Source organism: Platalea leucorodia (genome assembly GCF_965183815.1).
Source record: "Platalea leucorodia genome assembly, chromosome: Z".
NCBI classification, from domain to species: Eukaryota; Metazoa; Chordata; class Aves; order Pelecaniformes; family Threskiornithidae; genus Platalea; species Platalea leucorodia.
The window spans coordinates 4752286-4776681 of record NC_138858.1 but is presented as its reverse complement, the minus strand read 5'-3'; the positions used below and the strand labels follow the sequence as shown (position 1 = coordinate 4776681).

Genomic DNA, 24396 nt, shown 5'->3' with positions numbered 1-24396 from the left:
AGGGTGGAGTTGAGTTTTGCACAAACAAGGGGCATTCTTTAAGTTTGTAGAAGAAAAAAGCAGAGTTTTGTCATGCTTTGCCAAGGCTGCGTTCCTGGGAGGCAGTGAGGTTGCTGATCCCCTATCAGCAGACTCCCCCTCGGCCCTCTTTAGGGCAGCATTGCCTGGAGGTCAGCACAGCTTTTGTGTTGAACATGCCTGTCCAGGAATGGTAGGTGGTTTTGATGGCAACCTGGGTATCTGCAATCCCATCTTTCACCTACGCAGTGATTTGGTGACCCTGAAGATGTTCATTCCTGCTTCAACAGGACCTCAAGCCATGGCTGTAGCTACTTGCTACATGTGATTACTTCCAGATGTGAGCATATCTCATATGCAAGATAAGGATTTCTCTTTCCTCCTTGCCCTGTGCAGGGGTGGTGTGTGGATCAGGAGCTGCCTCACTGCTCCCAAGGGCTGGAAGCATGGAGCAGTACAGGACCCATGTGCGTTGTGCTGAATTTGCTCAGGGGCTGGCAGGGGTTAAACTGCTGCGATGCATCGATGCTGCAAAACCAGCATCTCTGGCATCTCTGCACCAAGTGGGTGCTGACTGGAGCCAACTAGAAATGCTGGGACTACAGCATTAGACATTTTAATTTGTCTAAAAATGGGACAAATCTATTGACAGGAAGGGTTTTTTCATAGCCCTAGTAGACTGGGGTGGGAGGGAAAGCAGAGAGATCAAAAGCCTGACCCTTTTTTTTGTTTCAAAACATCCACTGGGGAACCGCTGCTTTGCAACGACACTGCACAGGTACAGCAAAAGCAAATGCTTCACTCTACTCGTGGGACCCCCTGGCTGCCCGGGGAGCCTGACCCCCATCCCAGCAGGGTCCCAGGGATGCAACACACCTGCTGGCCCCAGCGCCTGCCTCCAGCCCTCCTGAGGTCTGTTCTGCTCCTCCTGTGAGCTCCCTGGGCAGGGAGACGGGGCCCCAGAAGTAGTGATTTGTAAACAGCTTTTCTTGTTGGTATGCAAGTAGCTGGGAAGAGCTCATCTACAGGAGCACTGGACCTTATTGTGGCTGGGAAATGCCTTCTCCACCACAGAAAAGAATCAAAGCAGCAATCCTAATTAAAAGAAAAAAAATTAAATGAGTGGCAGCTGCTGTGAAACAGAGTTGGTATTCAAGCCATATAGGGTAAGATTATCCTGAGACGACTTTGAGTGTAGTTAAGACAGCTTCCTTGCAGTGGAATTGATTATCTGGTAGGTCTTCTGCTCTGGCTGCTGTAACTCTAGATCTCAGCTCTGGGCAGACCCGGATGAATTCAGCTCAAGAGCTGGGTCTGGCTTGGGGGAAAGCCCACGGGTGGAAAACACCACCCAGATCCCACTCCTTGAGACCTGACTGGGTGGATAACGGGTCCTTCCCAACCACCCTGCAGAAAGCCCTGCTGCGCCCACTGTTTTCGATGCAGTGCCTTCTGAAGGTGTGTATGCATGTATGGACACACACAGTGTTCACAGTTGCCAGAAGTGGGAAAAACTGGGATCTCCAAGCTCAATTTTCCTAAATATATTGGCTCACTTGCCTTATCCTCTTTACTCATCTAAAAAGAGAGCCCATCAGTGGTGAGGTCAGTGGGCTTTCTCAGCCCTGGCAGGGCAAAGAACTGAAAGCAGGAGATGGCATCTGAGCTGTTAAAGGATAGCGTATGGCTCTGTTAGTTGTGGCTTTTAATCACAAATAAGTGAGAAATGTATTTATTTCATTCACAATTTTAGATGCACTTTAAAAAAAGCAGTGTTACTTTTACAAAATGTTAACCCAGGAAGCACATCTTGCTACTAAAAATCTCTCAATATAAAAGGCAGCGTTTTAAAAAGTAAAATGCAATATAAACCAGTATAACGAGAAAAATGTGCATGCAGAAGGGACCAAAACCCTCCTGCAGCCCTGCCCTCCTCAGTACCTAGGAAAAAGCTCCCTCCAGGTTAACCCATCGCCCCGGTTTTCATCCAGCCACTTCCCGCAGGGAAAAATGGTGGTCACGCCGGTCGCCGAGTTGGTGATCTCCACCCGCTCCACCAGCCAGCCCGGTGCCAGACCGCTGTTGTCGTGCTCAATCCGGACTTTTTTTAGCTCCCCCATGTCCAATGTTTCCAGATAAAACCTGTTAGTTTTGCCTCGCTCAAAGAGGTTCCTGAACTTCTGCTTCAGCGCCCGCTTTCCTGAGTCCCCGTTCAACCCGAAGATGGTGATGAACACATTGGCGTCGGTGCCTGCACCCTTTTCAAAGCCTGTGACCACGATGGTCTCATATTTGACTGGCACCAAGCTCCGGGCTTTGCTAGCAAAGCTCTCGGTGACCTTGGCACACTCAAAGACTTTGTAGTCCCGTCTCTTGTAACGCAGAGGGATTTTCACATTGCACCTGAAAAAGTATCTGCCAAAGGAAAATTAACAGTATGTTAATGGTATGGATGGCCACTTAGTTGGACAAATATTATGGACTGGGCATGCTACTAAATTTCCCAATATTAATGCTGTTTCAATTCCTTTTCATATATGGGCTAGCACTAGAATTTCTCTCTAGAAAGACAGCCATGATTGAACATTGCAACTGCCACTGGAAAACCCAACATCTTCCGCAACACCCTGCATATGGGAGGGTTGGTGTGGGGCACTTGTCACCTCTTTTGCCTGTGCAAGAGCATGACCATTTACAGGCCAATTAAGGCAGGAGAGGCAATCAGCCCTGCAGCTAATGCAGCCCAGAGCTGCTGAGTATAACTGGTCTGAGAGCAGGGAGATCAGCAGTTATCCTCAGAGATGGTATGGTTAAGGTTGGGCTAGGAACTAGGAAGAGGAGAATGGGAAAGATGGGAGGAGGATGTTTAAATCCGCCCTCTTTTCTCATCTAGATCACCCAGCCCATCCTTAGCAGGCAAAAAAAAAAAAGCATCAAGCACAGAAATGATAGGTACCAGATGCTGAAAGCCCTTGGCTCTGCAGTGCTGCCTCTGGTGATGTGCAGGGAGCACACAGCACATCCATAAATTACCGTGTACCTGGCACCCAGCCAGAGGCTGGAGCACTCTGCTTTTAATGATGTATTTCATTTCCAGTGATGCAGATCATTTCCAAATGAGTTTTTCCCCCCTCCCTCGCCTTCATCAAACTGCAGCAGGTCCTCCTGGAGGGAGTGTAGCTGGATTGCAGTGCGTGTGTGTAAAATAAACACCTGGAGGAAGGGTTACCGCGATTCAAGCAGTACTGTGCTGCTTAAGCACTTCCAACACTTTTGACATTTTCCACAGCCAAAGTAAAGCACTCCTTTCTCTGGAAAGAATCTTTGTAAATGAGAAATTTTGGTGGGAACAAAATTTGGGCTCAGGGACAGAAAAACTGCATGAGAGTGGGGTGGAGGGTTGCCTGATGCTGCAGTTTTATTTTGTGGTCTATGTAATATTTCATGGTCTGGAGTTATAATTGAGCATGCCAGTCTTCATGAGGGGCAAGAAGAAAAAAGATGACCTTTCTAGCCCTGGCATTTGCAAGAAAAAGCTTCTAAATACAGCCCATTCACATACTAAGATCTACTACTAAAAGGCAAAAATCCCAGTATAATTCAAAACTATTCCTGCAACAATCTCATAACTCTTCTAATTTGGGTATTGGCTTGACTGGGTGGGTTTGTTTGGATGTTTGGGATTGGGAATCCCTGAAGCGAGAGCTTGCTCTCAGGGTGCAATCTGCTCCAGTTGATCGTTTGCAGAGCAAACACCGTTGTGAAGTGCTGCATCTGCAGAGCTGGACCCCTCAGTGCAATGACAGGCTGCAGGCTTTACTGGTATCTCCTGGCTGCCGTCTTTAATTTAAAACAACTTTAAAAAACCTGTGGCTTTCTGAGAAGATCTTTGGCCCCTTCAAGACATACTGTTTCAGCAGTTTCAGTGTGCTCCCAATGACCTTAATGCACGGATTTGATTACACAGCTGGACCTTAAGGGTTCCAGGTTTTTCCACACCAGGAGAAAAGAACATGTTTTAGTATGTAATTGACTGAGTTTTCATTCAGCAAATACTATTGTGGCTCTTCTGCTGGCTGATTAATTTGCTAGGAGAGACTCTCAGCTTCTAAAAAGAAAAAACACTTCAAGGATTTCTTTTTAAACACTCAGTTGTCTCAGTTGGAACAAACTCCTTATAGTTAAATTCTTTAGCAGCAATGGGAATATCATGGAGAAGAAAAGAAATCCACAATTAACATTGTGGATATTTTCTCTGAAGAGCAGTTTGTTCTGCAAATAGATGTTCTTCTCCGGTTCCTGCATAGTCCCTGTGCTATCTGCGCCGAGTCATGAACGTCACCCCTTCCAAAGATGGGGCTCAGACCAAAGCATGTGGGACCTGATGTGCTCAGGGCTCTTCAGACATGTTCATTTTGCGGCCATGGCAGATTTCAGTCATATTCAAATCAGAGTAACTGAGCTGCATGACTGCAGCCTTTCCAGTGGGCCTTTTGGACCATACCATCTCTCATCCAAACTGGTCTGAATTGGAAGTTCAGGTTTTGTCTTACTCTCAATTTTTTTAGGAGCTCTTTTTACAAGACTTGCCAGTCTGTTCAGAGCGTCCTACAAACCCCCCGTTAATTTCAGTCAGTCTAAGTATTTTCCACAAGCTGAGGCATTAATTTGTCATAGTTGCAAGGTTCACCCAAGCCAACTCATTTATAAACTTGTCTGCACACACAAATACCCTCTAACAACTCAGAAATTGCACAGGCAAGTCAGGCAGGGACATTCTGTACCCGACACACCAAACAGCTTGTCCTTAGCTTTCGGGAAGGGATTAAGATTTGGTAAGACTTTCCGCTATTGCTTAGGTCTGAAATGCTGCAGGAGGATGCATGGCAGAGCAGCTCAGCTTCCCCATGCCCTCCTGGAGTGGCTCCTCGCAGATGAGAAGGCACTTACTTGTTGCAAAGCTCCATCTCTGTTATGATAATCTCTTGGACATGCCAGAAGACATCAGCTTTTGCAGATGACTTTTTCCCATCTTTTGGGCAGTGACCAACACAGATGGCTGCAATTTCACCAACGTTCTTTGAAGAAAACTGAAATGTGTCTGTTGCTCCCCTGCAGGAAACAGGGAGCAGTTTCAGTTAGTATCTTGAAGGCTGGCAGTGACTTGTCTCATATGGACATTAAGTAATTTGCAGATGGCTATTGAAGGTAGAAGGTAAGACTTCATTTAAAGTAATTTAATTTAACCTACAATCATTCAACACAAAGTATAATTTCCATATTTAAATTTATTATTTTCTCAGATTAGGGGTGACACTTTAAATTGTTGCCACTAGGACTTTCCAGGATAAACTTGAGCTGTTCTACATACAAAATCAATTTGCCTCATTACAGATAAAGCTAAAGAATGACTAATTTCCCCTCCAGCACTTATTCATTCATTCTTGACAGATACCGTATCTGTTACACATCTACCCACCATAGCTGTTTTAAATTTGCTAGTTCAGCCACCCTTCCTGAAGCTCAGCTTGAAAACAGTTTAGAGGAACAATAGGTCTCTGTCAAACACTTTGCTGGCTCCCTGTCATGTCCCCTATGTAGCTGTTAGGTTTATCTCCTTGGACTGGTCTTTATTCCAACCCGTCTCCAAGGATGGACTCTGATTAATGCTTTAGAGTGGCGTCTTTAACTCCACTGTAGACTCCATCAGCTGAAGGTCAGGAGGAAGCTCCTCCCGATCTTTCATGTTTCACATGAAATCTCAGCCATTCATACTAGAGTCCACATCAGCTGAAATTTCATCTTCCTTTACAGAGCCACAAGAAAAACCTTTCCTCCCTGCAAAGCAACCGAACATCAGCAGAGTCTGTGGCTTTGAAGATGTCCCCGTCTCCTAAGGGCATGTTGTGTCCTTAAACAAAGTAGAAACCCATCTCACATCTCGAGCACTTTGGTCCCACATGGGAAGAGGATTCTGCCCCACTTTACACAGACACACCTCCAGCTCGTCTGTGCACGAGGCTGATATTCGGCTTTCCTTGCATGACAGTGATCTTTCAGTCTTACCCCCCAGATTCGTCTGGAAAGTCAAATCTAAGCAGCTCTGACAACATTTAGCCTTCAACTATTTTCACTTTCTCTCTGATTCCCACTGCCAGCGAGATGCTGTAAAAGGAACTAAAACCACCTCCAGCTTCCTTCTGCTCCTCCCAGCTCAAAAATACACAGCCTCCCCCGGGGCTCGCCAGAAGCCCATTTGTATGTACTAATACAAAAAGACACACATGAACACATGCATCATCTACATTTCCTTTTACCAAATGCCTTTTTCTCATAATTTTTAAGCCTGCTCTGTGTCTGCCCATCAGAAACTAATTTTACATCTTCCTTTTACTCCAGGTAAGAAGCCCTTAGCCTTTTTGGAAGGGGGATGAGAAACAGCATGGCACAAACACAACTCTACAGAGCATCCTGGAGAAGAGGTGGCATTTGTGGAAGACACACAGCTGTTGGGAGTTTCTCTAGCCCACCATCCAGTCCCGCTACCTTTCAAATCTCCTTTTCTTGGAGGAGTTTTCCATAAGGAATTCTTTCGAGCGGCCCAGCTTTCCTTCCAAGATGATCCAGATGTTTTCCTTTGTTTCTGCATCCTCTCTGTCGCTTGTTACTGTGACAATCTCATAGGCTTTAAAGCATGATTAACACACATGTTAAACAGAAAAGGAAGAGCAGATGGCCAGAAAGATCTCTTCATTTGGCTGTCATGTTGCTTAAAAACTCTCTTCCTAATATTTGTCACAGCACACAAGAAAGCATTTGCAAAATAAGGATGGAACCACACTGAAATCTGTGGGACTTTTGACCTCTACGTGCTTTGGATTTCATGCAAATGAAATCTGCTCGATCAGCTAGCAAGAGTAGATGAAGCTGTTCTTGAACAAGCTGTGTCCAGCTCCCTGCTGTGTTAAGCACTGCCTTTTTAACACGGCCCAAATCCTACAGGTTTTGTGCCACTGTTCGTAACAGGGACAGTGAGGGTACCCATGTATGCAACAAGATGTGCTCAGATGTAAGTACCCAAAATGGCAGCCACAAGGCTGTTTTTTTCGTAGGGGCAGAGTGAAATCACACTGAAGTAATGTGATTATTGACTCTCCAGGACTCTCCTGAACAAGAGCACTGCAGTGCGGGAGTTCTTGAGATGCACTTTGCATATCATCAGTGCGGTTAAGTAACCCTTGCTCGCTGCCTCACTCAACACATTAGACACCAGTATAATTGCCTTGGACTCAGTGGAATTACCCAGAGCAGACCCAGGGCTATGGGGTGTTAAGCTCAGCCATCATGTTCAGCCGGGATACTTGAGCTAGTAGCCCAGAATACGTTAAAGAGAAAGCTGGAGCAATGTTACTTACAAAGCTCTAAGAATTGAACTTATTTTCCACCTCAAAGACTCAAGGCCATTATTTCTAATGAGACCATAACCATGTGTCCTTATGGCTTACTGCTGGATTGAACCTCTGCAGACGAGCCCCTCTTAAGTTTCAACCCAGAATGAGATCTTTTTCTTCCTCATAAATCCTGATTTGTTTCTTTATTATCACAGCATTGCACTTTTGAACTAAAGAGTATCTTAAACAATCCAGTCCTTAAAGCCTGGAAATACAAATGCCTATTGCATTGGAACTCTTAGTGGAGCAGCTTGCAGGAGTTGTGGTCCTATGTCCTCTGAGGTCCCTCAGCAGATGCCACAAGTCAGCTTTAAACTTACCAGTCCGTTCCTTCAGTTCCAAGATGTCATTATTGGCACAAGCCAGTTCCCTTATGAGCTGCCCATCATCTTCACCTTTAGCCAGCCAGCGATCACACTGGAAGCGAAATGTCTTGTCCATGGCAGAGTCCTTCACATCAATATATTCCAAGTGCCAACCTGGTGCTATTCCTAGTAAAACAACAAAATAAAAAAGATTTTTATATTTCCACATAGCTTGGGTGAGATACCTCTCCTCAGGAGCACTCTGCTGGTACTAGAAATGATCTATATTTGCTTCAGATAATGGCACCAGTGAACATGACGTTGTTCTGATACCAAAAGCAATGCCAACCTGCTCAAGACCATAATCTGATCCCCCTTCTAGAGTCAGGCCATGCTTTTGAGGGACTCGCTGGCTTTTGATCAGATATAAGGATGTTGGAGCATGGCCCCAGATAAGCCAAATTTCAAGCTCTCTGGGCAAGGGGCAATCTCTTGTCCTTGCCCAGCACTTTGGAGAAGGTGGGCCTTCTGCAATACCACTAGCAGCAGCAGTGAGCAGGGAGAGCCAGGGCTGGTGTGCCCCCTGTCAACACACCAACACAGGAACCATCCCAGGAAGAAGCACTACTGTGGCTCAGGAACACCAAACCCTTACAAAGACCCAGGGAAATCAGGGCCCTGCAGAACTGTTTGCTAGAACCAGAAGCATGAAATCTCCTGGGAATCAGAGGGTTTGGGGGCAAAGTTAATGGAGTAGCTTCTGTCATAGAAACTGCTGCTGATTCTTCCTTCCATTTTAAGGGAAACATGAAGCCTGAAAGCCAAAAGAAAGATACGAGTTCCCATTCCACCTAACCCCCATCCTTCCACCACATATGTCTATAGTTATTAAAAAAGACATAGCAGTGTGTGCATGGTTTGTGGGGGTCCCTTCACATCTTGGGAGTGCTAGTTGGCCATAAGCTGTACGGTTTAGTGTCTTTTTCCATGGCCCCCAACCCCTTCATATTTGGGTTTGAAGGTCAGAAGGTAGATTACAACTTGATCATTTGACCCTGCCAGCTAGCACATGCAAGGAAATTAACCATGCTATCCTGATCTTGCCAAGCAACCTGGGTGAATTCACTAATGCTGTGACTGGATATGAACATAGGACAGACTAAAGTAATGGATGCTCCAGCAGGGACCACCAAATCACCTAACTTTTGCCTTGGGGCCTTCTGAGGAGTCATAGCTCCCTTTCAGTTTTCTACTTCCTTTTTTTTTTCAGTGGAAAAGCAACTTTAAAGTGATCAAAAGGGCATTTGGGAACATTTTCCTGATTTCTTTGTTGAAACAGAAGAAGCCGTTATTGAGCTTGGGGGACGGGAGGTTCTGACAGTTCTACTTACAGGTCCTGTTATTAGTCAGACAAAGAAAGGTTATGCTCATGATGAGAAATCTCTGCTGACTTATTATTTACATCCCAGAAACATTAAACAGCTCTTGCTCTTCCAAGAACTCACTGCCATGTGCCTACTTCCTTAGTTTGCAAATATTAATCTTTAGCCCCGAAAAGAAAATGATGACACCTTTTTGAGTTATCTCAACAAGTCACCCTGCTCCTGTGGACTGCAATCCCTCCACACCATGTGTGTGCAGTTCTCTACCAGCCTCACAGCCATTCCTGTTTTGTACTTTTCCCTTCTTCAAGCTAGGAAAACACCTGCTACAAGGCACAGACCTCAACCAAAGACACCACTTGCCCCTTAAATGGAGGGGGCACAGAACTGCAGGATCATTGTGGCAGGAAGGAACATCTGGAGAATGTTTAGTCCAACCCCCTGCTTAGAGCAAGGTCAGCTAAAGCAGGCTGCTCAGGGATGTGTCCGGTCAGGTTTTGTATATCTCCACGGATGGAGACTCCACAACCTCTGTGGGCAACCTGTGCCAGTGTTTGATTACCTGTGCAGAGAAAAAAGCTTTTTTCTTATGTTTAAATTGGAACTCCCTGTATTTCAGTTTGTGCTCATTGCCTCTTGCCCTGTCATGGGGCACTGCTGAGAAGTCTGGCTCCATCTTCTCTACTCCCCCATCAGGTATTTGAACACATTGATAAAATCCCCCTGAGCCTCATCTTCTCCAGGCTGAACAATCCCAGCTCTCTCAGCCTCTCTTCATAAAACAGATGCTCCAATTCCTTAATCATCTTTGTGGCCCTTCACTGGACTCTCTCCAGTATGTCCACATCCCTCTTGCACTGGGAGGACAGTGCCATGTGCCAGTGACAAGACCTGTGCAAATACTACGGGTGCAGCACCCAGGCAGGGGAGCTGGATGCACCACCCAAACATGCATGACCTCCTCCAGGCTCCAGCAGCAGAACAAGGGTGTGAAGGGGTTTTGGGGGTGAGCTGGCATGCCGTACCCTCACAGATCCTCACCAGTTTACTGCCTCCAGGGCATATCTTACCAAATTCCCCAGGGCTCCCACCAGGCTCCAACTGGAGGAACTTGCTCTTTGGGGCTGTTTGGAAATTTATTCTAAACATGTTGGCAGTGTCAGCCCTTAATCTTTTTGGCAGGGTCATTTCCATTTAAGTTCAATGAACGTCTCTGCAGCATATTCAGGAGGATGCTCCACTTCCATCAAAACTTTAGTTAAAACAGTACAGGATGAAAGAAAGAAAACATCTCATCCTTCTCCAGTGAGAGAGATCAACAACTGCAGACCAGGATAGAATAAATTGGTGATCTTAGTCCTGTTGCCAGCAGTGAACAGCATGATTGGGACGAGATCAGTGCTAAGCAGTGGTATCATGAAAAAGACTGAATGAGATACACATACCCTCCTCCCTCTTCTCTATCGTGGTCCCAGCAGCCACTCACCAGGAAAGCTGCAATAAAAACCTGCTCTTTTATCACAGGGAGAGATGGGCCAGAGCTGACTTTCCAGCATATGTTGGAGTTGAGGGCAAAGGGAGCACAAAGTGCAGCTTTTTCTGGTGTTCCCTGCGAAAGCTGCATTTATCAGCTCTGTGCTATTTAAAGAGCAAGCTCTGGGCTCTGTCAGGGGATCGACACTGAAAAGCAAATGCCAACAGGGTGTCCCTTACAGCACAAGGGTACTTTGAAACAAGGAGCTGGCTGGTCACTCTTAGAAAAATGGTGCTACTGCCTCAAAGTATCCTCCTGTCTGCTTTAAGGAAAAGATATTTCTCTTCTCTCTCACTAGAATTGGTCCTTCCTTTTTCCTGTTTTCCTTTGTGATGATTAGCAACTTAAATTAGATTAGGAGACTTGGAAACTTGTGGCGGTGTGTCGTCCCTCCCCCCCCTTCCTCTGGACCACCTTACGACCCCAGGGACCCCTGCCAATGTTTGGCCTCTGAGCAATGAGTCTGGCAACCAGGTGCCCCTTGGTTGTACCAGGCACTCTTGCATGGCTGAGCTGGGGAACAAGAATGCCTTGATCCCACCTGGCATAATCAGTCACCCCTTGACAGCTTGGCAACACCTCATTGTGGATCGTAACTCAGGCGGATCGGTACGGGAGGATCGTACCTGCCTTGCTGAGATTAATGAGAACTCAGCAATAACTGACTGCAGCTGTGGCCAGAATGGAAATTTACTGATGCCTAAAGTCAATCATCTCAAAACTCTATAAACAGCGGTACCACGGGAGACCCTTTGAGCTCTCCTGGACCGCAGCGGGCTGTGCCAGTGTCTCCCTCTGAGTGGGATGCATCTCAGAGCTGTGAACTCTTAAGTTTGCTTATGGAGGCCTGGCAACAGGACCTGGGCTGGTCTCCGGTGCCCTTCACTCCTTGAGGTGCAACCCTTTGCCTGTTGAGACGATCACTGAAGTCAGTATTTCACTGAACTCGAGGGCAATTTTTGATGGGTACCTTTATCTGCGCATTCAAACTCACGAGGGATTTTAAGAGGTACCTTTTATTAGGCCCAGTGTGTGATTATGTGTGTGTGTGTATTATACAAATATTGTAGTAAGTTTTATTTCATCACTTTGTAGGTGCTAGAGTAACCAATGATTAGTTACTACTAAATTCTTGTGATTCTCTCCTTACTGTGAATAAACCTAAGCTGCTGCTAAATACATATAATCCTTAGCCATAAATCATTGACCAAGTCTGAGACTAGGATTGGATCCAGCCGCACCGAGGCTCCTCTCTGAGAAGGAGTTTAGAGAGCAAGGGGGTCCATTCCGAACCTCGTGGCTCAACGGGAGGGCCTCCTTTACTCCCGCCTTGTATTCCTTTCTACCTCAATCCTTCTCTCTCTCTACATATATCCCATTCATTTAATAAGTAATAGAGTGAACCTTGCCGTCGAACTTTGTTAAATCACCCTTTTATAAATTAAATCACTGTTTGCAAATATCTGTGGCGGTGATTATTTAAGCGACCTAACTGCTCATTCACGACAAAGCTGTAAAAGTATCCTATAGTGATCTTCATTTCTCAAGAGAAATAATTCACCCCAGGTGAATGCTGTACTGACTATGTCACAGCAGCCCATCTTCCTACCCTGTCCAAGTCCCCTGTTGCCAGGAGTGGTATCACATCGAGGGTTTCACTGCCACAACATTAAACCCCATTTAAAAGCTGATATGGAAATGGAAGGATTGATTCAGGGTTGAAGAAATTATTCTGCTTTACCAGAAAAATAATTAGTTTTCTCTTGTTTCAGACTGGGAAAAGATACATTCAATTTCTTTTTGTATTGATATAGAAAAAACCACAAAGTCCAGTTGTGCACAGAGCCTAAATGTGAGACTTTCCCTCTGCTGAGCTGGCTCTGCATGCCAGGGGACACATCAGTGGAAGAAGAAACCATGTTTGCAGAACCATTTTTCAGGTCATGAAATCCTGGTTTCAGGATGTTACCCTGTTTCCACCTTCTGTTTCTGTGCGGCTTTTGCAGAGCAATGGGCTCAGAGACATTACAGCACCTGAGAAACAACAGGAAAGGGAACTACATCCCATACACGGGTGTGACCCTGGAGCCACCAAATCCTCAGCACAAGCTGGTTTATGGAGTGGGCATCAGTGAGGAAGAGGAGTCAGAAAAGTGGTGTGGATGTAGCAGGGTGGAAGGACTTTCCTGGGTCGTGTCCACTGCTTGCACTGCCTGGCCACGCAGGAGAAACTGGAGGATCTCTGCAGCATTGGCTAATCAGCCTTTTCCCTGAGTGCCAGGATACTGTTGGATGGTGGACCTTGATCCAACATGAAAGCCACAGCTGCTCCATCACTCAGCTTTCAGTGTTCGCAGAAGAGCCAGAGCAGATCTCGTTGTATCCCTTTGGCACCTCAACCAACCAGGAGTACCAGGAGAGCAAGGGCTCAGGAACCAATCAACTGCACAAATGCCTTGGCGAGCATCGTGGGCTTTTCTGCAGTGACCCTGGTACAAACCAGCACCACTACATTTGTCTCCGTTACTGCTTTGGGGCAGAAGTGAAGAAATAGCACATATCTAGGCAGTTACTGCTTGATTATGCAGGTCTCAGTCTTTAAAATAGTTTGGCCACCACTGTGCCTTTGTGGAAGATCCCCTGTCACCATAACAAGTGTTCAATGTTTGTAACAAAAGGTACTTCACCCCAGGCCTGTTTTGCTGCCGTCAAAATCCCTAGCAGCAAACCTGCCCTAATAAAACCCGTGGCTGTGCCACATAGGCTCTTTAATGGTCCGCAGCTGGAAGTGACATTTTCAATGACATGCAAAACATTTCAAATGTAATTAGAGGAGGAGAAGAGCTTTGGGGAAAACAGAATCACTTTGCTTGCTTGACTCTGGCAGTTGTATAATTTAGTGTCATGTAGGGAAATGTATTCTCTTCCCCAAGTGTACTTATCCAAAAGAGCAGTTATTTGTCCCATTTATCCTCCTTTCCAAAAGGGCCCAAGCTGACAACTGGATGATGCTGGGCAAGGACCCTCTGTGTATGCCTGCAAGGTCTTCCCAGGACCATTTTGCCTTTTTCCCTGGTGATGCTAAAAGTCTGTGCTTTCCTGATGTTGGACAGACAGGTTGGATTGTAAGCTCCTTTTCATGCATTTCTGCAGTGATTAGTGCAATCGAGTCTGACTTTAGAAGCAGTAGATGTAACACAGATAATGAAGTTACCGCTTCATTTAACTAAAACCCCAGCTTGCAGCACCAGAAGTTTCTTTAGCCCCTCTTGGGAACAGTAACCACTTGCCCCAGACTATATTCACCCCTAAAATATTAAGCTGTCCTGACACATGCAGAAACATAGGAGGATGGGAGAAAAACAGTGAGAATGAATCGAGTCTGTTGGGTTCACCACTCACCAGGCACCCAGTCCCTGACCTTGCTTTACTGAATATTAACTATTCTTTGCAAAGCGAGAGCTGATGGGATCAAATCTGTGCTGGCAGATCCACATCCAGGCTTGGATGCACACATGTCCATGGAAGTTAAACTGTCTCCACTCTTTGCAGCCATATTAATTGATTTTCCTCCCTATCCCTTGTCTATCTGTAGCAGATCTTCTTTGGTTTAGTTTTCAAAGCGGTTGATGCCCCATCAAGGATAATAGTTGTCATAACTGGTGCTTATGTTCCCATAGGAGTAAAAGAAAAATCCTGCTCAGGACATTGACTGCTCAGGGGCCAGTGAAGAATTGCTGCTGCCCAGCCATTCACAACCACCAGCCAGTGCTGTTCAGCTCCCTAATTGCTTTTTTTTTTTTTTCTTTTCACATTTTTGAAACTTGAAGTAACGACTATTGTAAAGATAGTTCATCAGCCTTGTGTTCTCTGACATTATTTATCTCCTGCTTGGTTAGATGACCATCCATCCCTAAACCCCACCACATGAGACATCACCCAGAAAGTGGTGGGAGCTTTGATAGCAACGTCGGATTGCTAGAAATGGAGCGTTAATTGTGAGGTGTTAAAATCATAGCATCTAGCTTTGCATTAGTACATCTCAAACACTTTAAGAAGGTGAATAATTTTTATCCCTAATTTACATAACTGAAAATGAGGTACGGGGATGTGATTTACGCAAGGTCATTCAGCAAGCCAGTGGCAGAATAAAAATAGATCCATTTTCTATATCTCTCCTTTAGGATCATGTTAGTTCACACCACGATGTTTCTCATCAGAGCAGACAGGCAATGCAAAACCTCTCAAAATCTTTGACAAAGCAAAAGCTTAACACAGGACAGTTTTAGAAAATAGGTCCCCTGCCCCCCCTCCTCTGTTGTCTATGCAACTGGTTCACTCCAGGACTTGACTCAGGTCAAAACCACCCATAAATTACTCTCAGACATCCCCCCCACCCCTCGCCCCATCTTACAGATAAACTACTCCTGTGCAAAAACACTTAACAGCTCAGAGTGAAGACATAGCAGTTTCTCAGATGATATTCTTGCAATTGAAGCATATTTTGTGTTCTACTGAGGCATACTTGGTGCAAAAGCATTTAACAAGGGTGCCGATTAATTTGTCCCCAAAAGGAGCAAAGGAGGCTTGTAGAAAAGGGAAGTTTTTAAAGAATTGATAATTCTACAGCTATATCTGGCCTTTGGGGCTCTTTCCACTCTATAGTGAAGGGTTCTACAGTTACAGAAGACTGGGAAGAAATGAATGACTGTGCAAGGTCAACACTGAAGTCTTCGCCTTCTCTCCAAGTTTGCTGTTTTATTTGCTTACTTTTTTTTTTTTTTTTTCTTTCTACTTTATGTCAACTCTGGACTGTGAGATCTTTGCAGTGTCTTCTGCTTGCGCTGTAATGCCTGTAGCACATCTTTGTGATAGGACTGTTGAGTGTAAGGAAAAAACCTATCATTGAAGAGAGAGGTAGGTGCATGGCATGTGATGAGGACTCTGCACGTTCGTGCTGGGGTCTCCTGAGAGGCCAAAGCCAGATTTAGGCAATCTGAAGGACTAAGGGGCCGTGGCACGGTTGCTGGCAGGCTACACAGGTCTGCAGCTTGCATGTCTATTTGTGCCTTGTCTAAGGTGCTGACTTCATCCAGCAAGATGCAGGAGTTGACGCCTTCCTCTGTACTGAGCCATTAGCAAAACAGGGGGGATAATGGACTCCCCTCTCCTTGAGCAGTTTCACACATCTATTTCTCTTCCTTTCACTTTTTATTTAAAGCAGAAACTATTCAACACATCTGCCCCATGGATCAACAGACTTTATGAGGCAAGAGTCAAGCACTGAGAAGAGGGCTTAGAAAAGACCTTCTCAGGTCTGATAGCTGAGCAAATCCTTACAAGGGGCTAAAAAGGCAGATCTTTAGGTTTCTTTTAATAATTTATGGCCTACCAGTGCCCAAAAGGCTTGGAATTATGTCTGTGAATTGCAGAAACGTATCTCTGGAAAAGCCACGTGCTGAGAGCTCAAGGCCTGGGCAATTTAAGATCTGATCCAAGATACTGCTCCTTAAAAAGGTAGATCCTTCCGAGAAAGAAAAGGTAAAACAAGGGCATACTAATGTTTTTGAGTTGGGTCCAGATCAAGAAAGGGGAATAAGATAGTTTCTCTTTTGGAAGAGCCACACAAAAAGAGTCAATGGGGCAGTGAGGCTACTTAAAACTCAGACGATGTCATAGCGGTTGGTATTATTGAGAGAAGGGCCCTGTTGAGGCAAAGAAGAAGTTGGGCTGCATAACCTGGTTATTTACTTCTGCCTTTGCTCCTATAATAACACAGAGAAGTCTGGTTTATCCATAATTAGACCCTTCCTGGCTCTCCTTGGCTGATGGCAACTGAGATAATCAAGAATCTGAAATTAATCACTTTAGAAAGACTGCTTATCTTCTGGGTTCAAATCTACTCAGGCAGATGAGGGAGGTAAATCCAGATTTCCTGTATCTCCTTGTTGCAAGGAGAAAAAGGCAACCAAAAAAAAAAGGTGGGGGGGAAGATTTTTCTAGGTAAATAATTCCATTACTCTGATACTAAGAAACTTTAAGCCATTCCTCCAAAACAGTGATTTAGTCCTGAAATCAGAGAAAAAATGAGGCCTGTATTTAGAAAGCCAGTATTTCTACAGACCTACAGATACTGATCTTGCATAAATGTAGAAGTAAATGAACTGAGATATGAGAAAATACATAGTGCCTATCTGAGATCAGGAGATGGGGAGTCTGGAAATGATTAAATTTGCTCAGGGAGTCTAAATATATTAGGTCGAACATCAGTATCTGAAAGTAAACAGGAGCAAGATAAAAAGACATGGAGCAAAACTTAAAACTAAATTTCATTCACAGCAATTCATTGTTACCAGACTCTCACTGGTGAGCTCTGAACATCTGAAAAAATCAGGGACAAGTTCCTTGAAATTACATTTGCAAAGTCTCTAAACAACCTGTTTTCAAATGAGTGCCGACTTCCTTCCTAATCAATTTTACTGAAGTCAGAGGAATTTGATGGGGGCTTCATTCTTCCTTTATATCTCATACAGAAATGCCACTCAGCAGTTTTTGTGGAGAAAACAGCATTTAAAAGCATTAAAGTGGGACCATAAAACTGACATGCTTTTCCAGAGGAGGCAAATGCAGTGTTTGCGATTTAGACCTTCCAACAGTCTTTGCCATTGCAGTTACTGCCTCGTCAACTCTGAACACCCCACTGCAGTCAAATTTCAATGAAAGGATGAAGAAAAGTGGGATGTGAACTGGGAGCAAAGCCACTGCAGCAAAACTTTGCTGGTGGAAACAGATGCTCAACTGGACTTCATGGCAAAGTAACCACCTTGCGCAAGCCATTTAAATGTATTTTATCCTGGAATGGGGGAAGGTTGATTGACTTCTTGCTGGGACCAGGTGATGTCTGAAGGAAAAAGAAGCTTTGTGATGGTTAGTAGTTCCCTTAACTAGCCCATAGGTGCTAAAGGCACCTAATGTGAGTCGAAACAGGCTGATGCTGTCACTGAGGCTGATTATTAAGAAAATTAGTAAAGAACATCATCCATGTTCCAAGTATTCAGCATGTGAGGAGCGATGGGGTAGGCCAGTGTGAGGCTGAGTCTTCCACAGACCATTGGCAAAGAACCGTTTAGTCCAAAAAAGAAAAAAAAAAACCTAAGGAAAGAATGATCAACATCTGATGCCTCAAAGTAATGCTAAATACAAGCACATTTTTGTTTAATATCCAAAGTCCCCGAAGCATCTGACAAAAACCATACATGACCCTTGACCCTTGACCCTACTACTCCTTTCCAAAAAACAGAGCCAGGAGTTTCTAACCCATGGCACAGCTGATTTATATAAATTATATATAGAAAGCAGGCATATATGCAAAGGATAGCTATAGCCTGGGATCCCAGCAGTAATAAATACTCTATCCACCCAACAAACTGTCATGCTGCATTGTGTGAAGTTTTAGATAGGATATGCCTTTCACATGACTAATGCAAGAACAATGAAGACAACATATGTTATGATTTAAACTACAGTTGTCCTCCTTTCTGGGGGGAAAAACAAGTACGTTTCTGCTAAACAAAACCTGAGCGTGTTGTTTCTCCAAGGCTTAACCGTGCAGTCAGCTAGGTCTGGTAAAAGCCCTACTAACTATTATTTATAAATAGAAACCAGTGATAAGAGGGAAATAAGGAAAGAGAATGTGAGGTTGCAATGTGTGTTTATATTCATAAATATGAAGTATTTTTTCAGGTTCTGGACACATGGTTTATTCTTTTGGCTGACTTGTGGTGGCTATCTGCGTACGTGCTCTTAGCCTCCAGCAAATTTGAACTAATTGAGCCTATTGCCTTCTTAGCCTAAGGCTAAACACTGTTACTTCCCTTTGCCACTAACGAAGAGAATACAGATAGCAACTACCATAGCTCAGCTACAATGTGGTAACTCCCCAACCTGTATCAACATCATCATCAGTGTCAGGGAGAAGGTGAACTGTGATCACTTGTGCAAGAAGGAAAAGGCAGCAAAACTGCCGAGATTAACAGGATTTGCCTGTCATGCAGCAGAGAGCAGACCCATGGGACTCATTGCCATGGGATGCCGTGGGTGCTAAATGTCTCCTGGAGAGTCTGGACAAGCGCTTGAATGAGAAAATTCACTGAAAGTTACTTAACAGACAAAAATTATATCCAGTTCAGGAAATGCCTTGAGCTACACATAGTAAGATGCAGAGGATTGGGGAAGGATTACACACGCTCGCTCAGTTGCCCCTCTTCCTCAGGCACCCAATGATGCTGCTGTTGGAAACAGCTGCCGGGCTTGACAGACCCTCGGTCTGACCCGGTTCTTATCTTCCTACATCCCAGCCCGTTCGCGTGCCTGAGCCCTAAGGATCAGCTCTGATCTGGTGGGTGTATTTCATTCTGTTAGCACAACTGATCACGGGGGAGCCACAAGGCCTCTTGAGGAAAATGTTCTCTTTGTAGCCATTTTAGCTTGTAATATATTTGAAAATGAATCTGCAAGTCCGTGCTGATTTCTTGCTGCTCTCCAAAGGACATCCAAACCACACTTGCAACTGCAGAGACGCCTGTTTGCTGAGCTAAAACGCCCGTGGGTATTTTGATAGCTCTTTCCATTTCAGCATCTAAACCACAGATTCAAGGAATAAGTGTTTTGGCAACTAAAATCAGGTAAAATGGTCTCCCTTACTGCATTCAGCACCGGCTATATAACATGATGTTACAGAGCTTAAACAACGTAATTGTCCTGTGTTGTGGGAGAGATAAATATGAGCCTGAAGCTTGCAGTGGCTGGGAATAAACAATCATGAAGCCAGATTGGGTGGATGGTCATATTTCAACATTTCACAACAGATTTCTCCTTTTTTTTTTTTTTTTTTTTTTTAATAACAATACGGAACTTACAGTGGGAGAGTCTGATCCAGAAGTAGCATCTTTTATTAATATTGCATGAGATGCAGCCTTCCCCAACTGCCACAACTTGGAGAAGTCAAGAAGATGATGGCCAGGATGAGCCCATACTGACACATAACCCCAGCCCAGCCATAAACCATCTGCCTCAGTACAACAAGGTAATGACTAGGCAGTCCTGCTGCCATTCCTCCCAGGACTTTGATAAATACTACTGCCCTAACAGCCTTGTTAATACTGACCCAGGTGGGTCTATGGGAACTATCAAGCTTCACCTTTAGCCTGCAGCAAGGGCTTGCCATTAGGAAGTAAGTAATTGTTAATGCAAGATCATCTTGTTTAGATGAAGAAGGGATGGGATGAGATGTCATCACAGCAGTGCGAGTGATGCATTTGTTACAAGATGCTGCTTGGTACCTGAATAACAACACAAATGACTACGACAGTGCTGCTCTGCTGTTTGTGAAACCAGTTTGAGTGTCCAGCAGCAGGAAAATGTCAGAATCCCTCTCAGCAGGGCACTGTATACTCACCATCTGAGGTAGTGATTTTAATAAAGACAGACACAGATCTTTATTTCTGTCTTCTAAAGCTCACTGTGTTATGCCATGCTGCATTACCCCATGTGTCGGTGTCAGGCAGATAGCATTAAATTGCTAGGAAAGTGCCATACCAGCCTGTGAGAAAGGTATTGCATTAATAGAGCTGGTGTGTTGGGATAACAGGCTGGATGGCTTTGCTTTGGAGGAGCTGTCATTATCCGTGCTGCAGCGGTGGCTGTAAGCTCCGACTGAAGCTGACCCATTAGAGCAGAGACTACACCAGCACATGGGGAGATAGCCTGCTGCACGAAGTGGGTATATCTAGACAGGCAAGCTGGGACACAGGATCCAGGTAAAATCCTTGAGATTACCCAGACTGCAGCAGAGCTGGGAGCAGTACCTGCAGCCTGCCCCATGTCCACAGTGCAGGATGTGTTTCCTCGAGTGAAAACACTGTCCCGACCTCTCCCACCCCACCAAGTCACTGCCCTGACCTTTGTTGTCGTGCCAGATCCGCACTTTGCAGAGATCTCCCAGGCTCAGCATGTCCGAGAAGTTGAATTCGTCCATCTGGTTCCGCTCAAACTTGTTAGACTTGTTAGACTCCTTCAGCGCCAGGGTCCCGCTGTCCCCGTTCTCCCCAAACAGGATCAAGCACACGTTGGCATCGGTGCCTGCTCCTGGAATAAGAGAGCAAGGTACATTGTCACGAGTTAGGCTGCTGTGTAGGGCTGACACCCAGCCTCCAACTGCATGGAAACGGAGGCAGCAAAGGCAGGCTGGAAGAGGCTGCAGTGGTGATCAGGTTTCTCTGGGTACAGCTAACAAATTTCAGTGAATTTGTGCAGGATCCTGCAAGGAGGACACCCCATGGTAGCTAACAAGCCAGGCCTTCCAGCCCGTCCCCCAAATACAGCTGGAATGCTTCATCCTTGCATTCAAGGTATGGTGACTGTGATGATAGCAGTCCTAAGAAGAAGCAGGAGTTTCTGCTCCGGATGCAGCACTGTTCATTGCATCACGTCAGTGTCATGACTCCCATTTTTCCAAGGTCGCTTGGGAAGCAAAGTGATTTACCCAGCAACATCCAGCAATCTATGGAACAGCATTAAAGAACATATTTTAATTTTTCTAGCTACAGTCAAAGTATTAGTACACATGGTCCTGGGCTTCCCACTGGGCCACGGGCCCTTTTGCACACTGCTGTCTCCTTCTGCAGTCCGACAACCTCCCCAAGCTGTCCTGTGGCACCCAGGACACTTGAGCTGGGGTCTGTCTTGTGCTGCTCTCCCTGTGTTGTATGGCACGGGGATCTGAATGAGAAACGCAGGTCATCAATCAAACCGCTATGGCATCTTGTGGCCCACTTTCGTAAGTTTTCTTTCTGTATTCCTGTTTCTCAAAATATTGTCCACACTATGTTAATGGAAAAAGTCCCAGTTTCTTATACAACAGTTTGCCCCACCAACCCTCACCTCTTCTTATGTATATGTTAGGAAAACAATAATTTCTAAGATGATCCTTATTACCTGATATTGAATTTCATATGCCCATGGCTGCCCATATTTTGCTGCAGAAATTTTCCTGACTTTTGGAGAGTTCAAGGCCAAACCATCACCTGCAGTGACCTTAAGAACATTTTAGGTGAAGGTGTTACAAAAATTTTACCTGGCGCTATTTACAATTTGACCAAAATGATTGCTTTTTATTTTTGATGCCATAATGAAATAGCGGATTCATAGAAAGAAATTTGATTCTGCGTGGGCAGACATTCATTGCTGTGTCAGAACCAAAGCCCTTAAATTTTGGAAAATGAAAATGAGATCATCAAATCCAAATCTGTCTTACAAAGAAACTCAGCATCTGCTGCCCTCAGTTAGATATCGCAGCTTTGAAAACTCTAACTGCCTGCCAAGCCATTTCTTACACAAGTGGATCGTAAATCCACTTTGGACCACACGGACAGTATTTCCCACAGCTCCATTCACAACACAATGCAGACACAAAGTCAGGGGGACCAAAAACTTTTTGAGAAAGTTACCACTTCTTCGGGATAATTATTTGAATACAGCAATTAGGAAGAAATCACAACTCTCTTTACAGAAGGACTGAAAAAAATATTAAAAGAAGGAAAAAAGGAGGAGAAAAAGAGTCATACAGAGAAAAGGCAAAGCAACATTTGGTGTCCACATGAAAAATTGCCTATGTTAAATTGGGGCTGATTTTCAGCAGTTCCCTGGGAAGGACTTAAGAAGGAAGAGAAAGCATTAGGGATTCAGGCGGTTTATCTGGCAGTAACTTTTATGACCGTAAAGCTTGCTGAGGTGAGGAACAAAGCAAACTAAAGTCCATTTCCTTACAAGGAGCAGGCTCCCAATTAATGCAAGGTCTCATAAAGCACAGAACCAACTGTTTCTTAGCAAAACCTTCCCTGCAGGAAGAAGCGTCATGCCGTGACATTTCCCTCACAAGCAATTAGCAGGAGATGGGAAAGAAAAGAACAGAAATTGCTGAATCAATGTACATTTCACCTATTTGGGTGAAGTGATTTTTCTGATTTTTTTTGTTGTTGTTGTTAATTCCAGGAAACTGTCAGGCATATTTAGGAACTGTAAAAAATTTGATAAATGAAGAGATGAAGGTACTGTAGTTGCACAGGCCTTAACAGGCAATGAGTGCAATAGCTCATGGGTCGATACTGGGGTCTGCAGCACTGAACTTCGTCATCAACACCCTAAACAGTGACAGAGTGCATCCTCAGCAGATTTCTAGATAACATCAAATTTGGGGGAGTGACTGACATGCTGAATGGCAGAATTCCAACCCAGATGGACCTTGAGAAACCTGAGGTCGGGGCAAGCAGAAATCCCATGAAGTATACCAAGGAGAAATGTAAAGTTCTGCATCTGGGGTGGAATAAACCCTACACAGGTACATGCTGGGGAGCTGAAGAAGACTCAGAGGTTATAGCAATAACATTCATATTCAGGTTGAATCTGAGCGAACAGCAAGTTCTCAGTATTCAAGGCAAACTGCATATTGGCCTACATCAGGAGAAGCATGGCCAGCAGCTGAAGGGAAGATCTTATCTCCTTTGCTCAGCACTGAGAAGCCCATGCTTAGACCATGCTGACAGTTTGAATCCCTGGGTCATGTTGAGGGCTCACCAGATGGTTGCTAATATGGACGGGAGCTGGGGCACATGACCGTGAGGAAAGGCCAATGGAGACGAGCTGGGGTGGGTGAACAACGGCTACGTTACAAGGGCCTCTGTGATCACATGGAGGGAAAGTGATAATGATGAAAGGGTCCTGTGCTGTGGAGATGTCAGACCATACCCCCAGGGAGCCACAGCCACAAATTGCTAGGGAGGTTCAGGTTGGGCATCATGAAAAAAAAAATATTAGGAAAATGGTACAGGTCTGGATCAGGTGCCTGAGGAGGTGGTGGCATCACCATCCCTGGAGGTGTCAAACACTCAGCTGGGCAGAGCCTTGGCTGATCTGACCTGGTGCTGGCAATAGTCCTTTGAGCAGGAAGATAGATGAAATAACCTCCAGAGGCTTTTTCCAACCAAAGTGTCTATGATTTTATGATACTTATTGAGCAGCTGCATCATTTTTAAACAAACTGTGGGCTGGAGTCACAGCCTTCTGAGGCCAAAGAATGTCCTTCTTTTGACTTAACAGAGACTTGGATAACGCACTAGGAACTGACACCAACTGTCTTAAATTATGTAATTTGTAGGCTGTAGCTGAGCTGACAACATACTAATTAATCTTATAACAGCAGAGATAAAAACCTCCTGCTTCTTTAATGCTTGGAAAATGAGAAAGCAGTATTTATTCTGTCTCCATCTTTATTGCATTACCATATATATGATGCCTGCATATAGAATACAGAAATTCTGCATAAATCAAAACTAACAGGAGAGGATATTTTTGTGCCACAGAAAGAGCCATCAGATGGTCCAGCTCTATTGCAGCTGTGTCTGTGGGTCATACCTTGAAGAAAATGAGATTGTGAGTTACTTCTCTTATAAGACCAAAAGGAAAACAAGATCTTGGTTTTAAGCAAAGATTCCCCATCTGACTTGGGATTTGTCTGCCGTAACAACCTCTTCTCCCCTTGTCTGTGTGTACTCTGAGAGCTGCTACCTGAGGTACTTCTGGTGGCCTATGGATTTGACCTTTGCAAGAGAGGAGTCTTTCCCTGATGCAGCCTCTGTATGTTACATGAT

General features: G+C 44.8%; 1 protein-coding gene across 1 annotated transcript in view; it reads right to left on the bottom strand.

The window, feature by feature from the left end:
• Positions 1–1952: 1952 nt before the first annotated feature.
• Positions 1953–24396, bottom strand: part of LOXHD1 (lipoxygenase homology PLAT domains 1) — a gene marked incomplete at both ends in the record, with an annotated part of 150708 nt that continues 128264 nt past the window's right edge. The window contains 5 exons of the mRNA XM_082335370.1: positions 1953–2433; positions 4969–5130; positions 6565–6703; positions 7790–7960; positions 20651–20836. Coding sequence (XP_082191496.1) covers positions 1953–2433; positions 4969–5130; positions 6565–6703; positions 7790–7960; positions 20651–20836 — 1139 coding nt within the window. The remainder of the gene's footprint in view (positions 2434–4968; positions 5131–6564; positions 6704–7789; positions 7961–20650; positions 20837–24396) is intronic.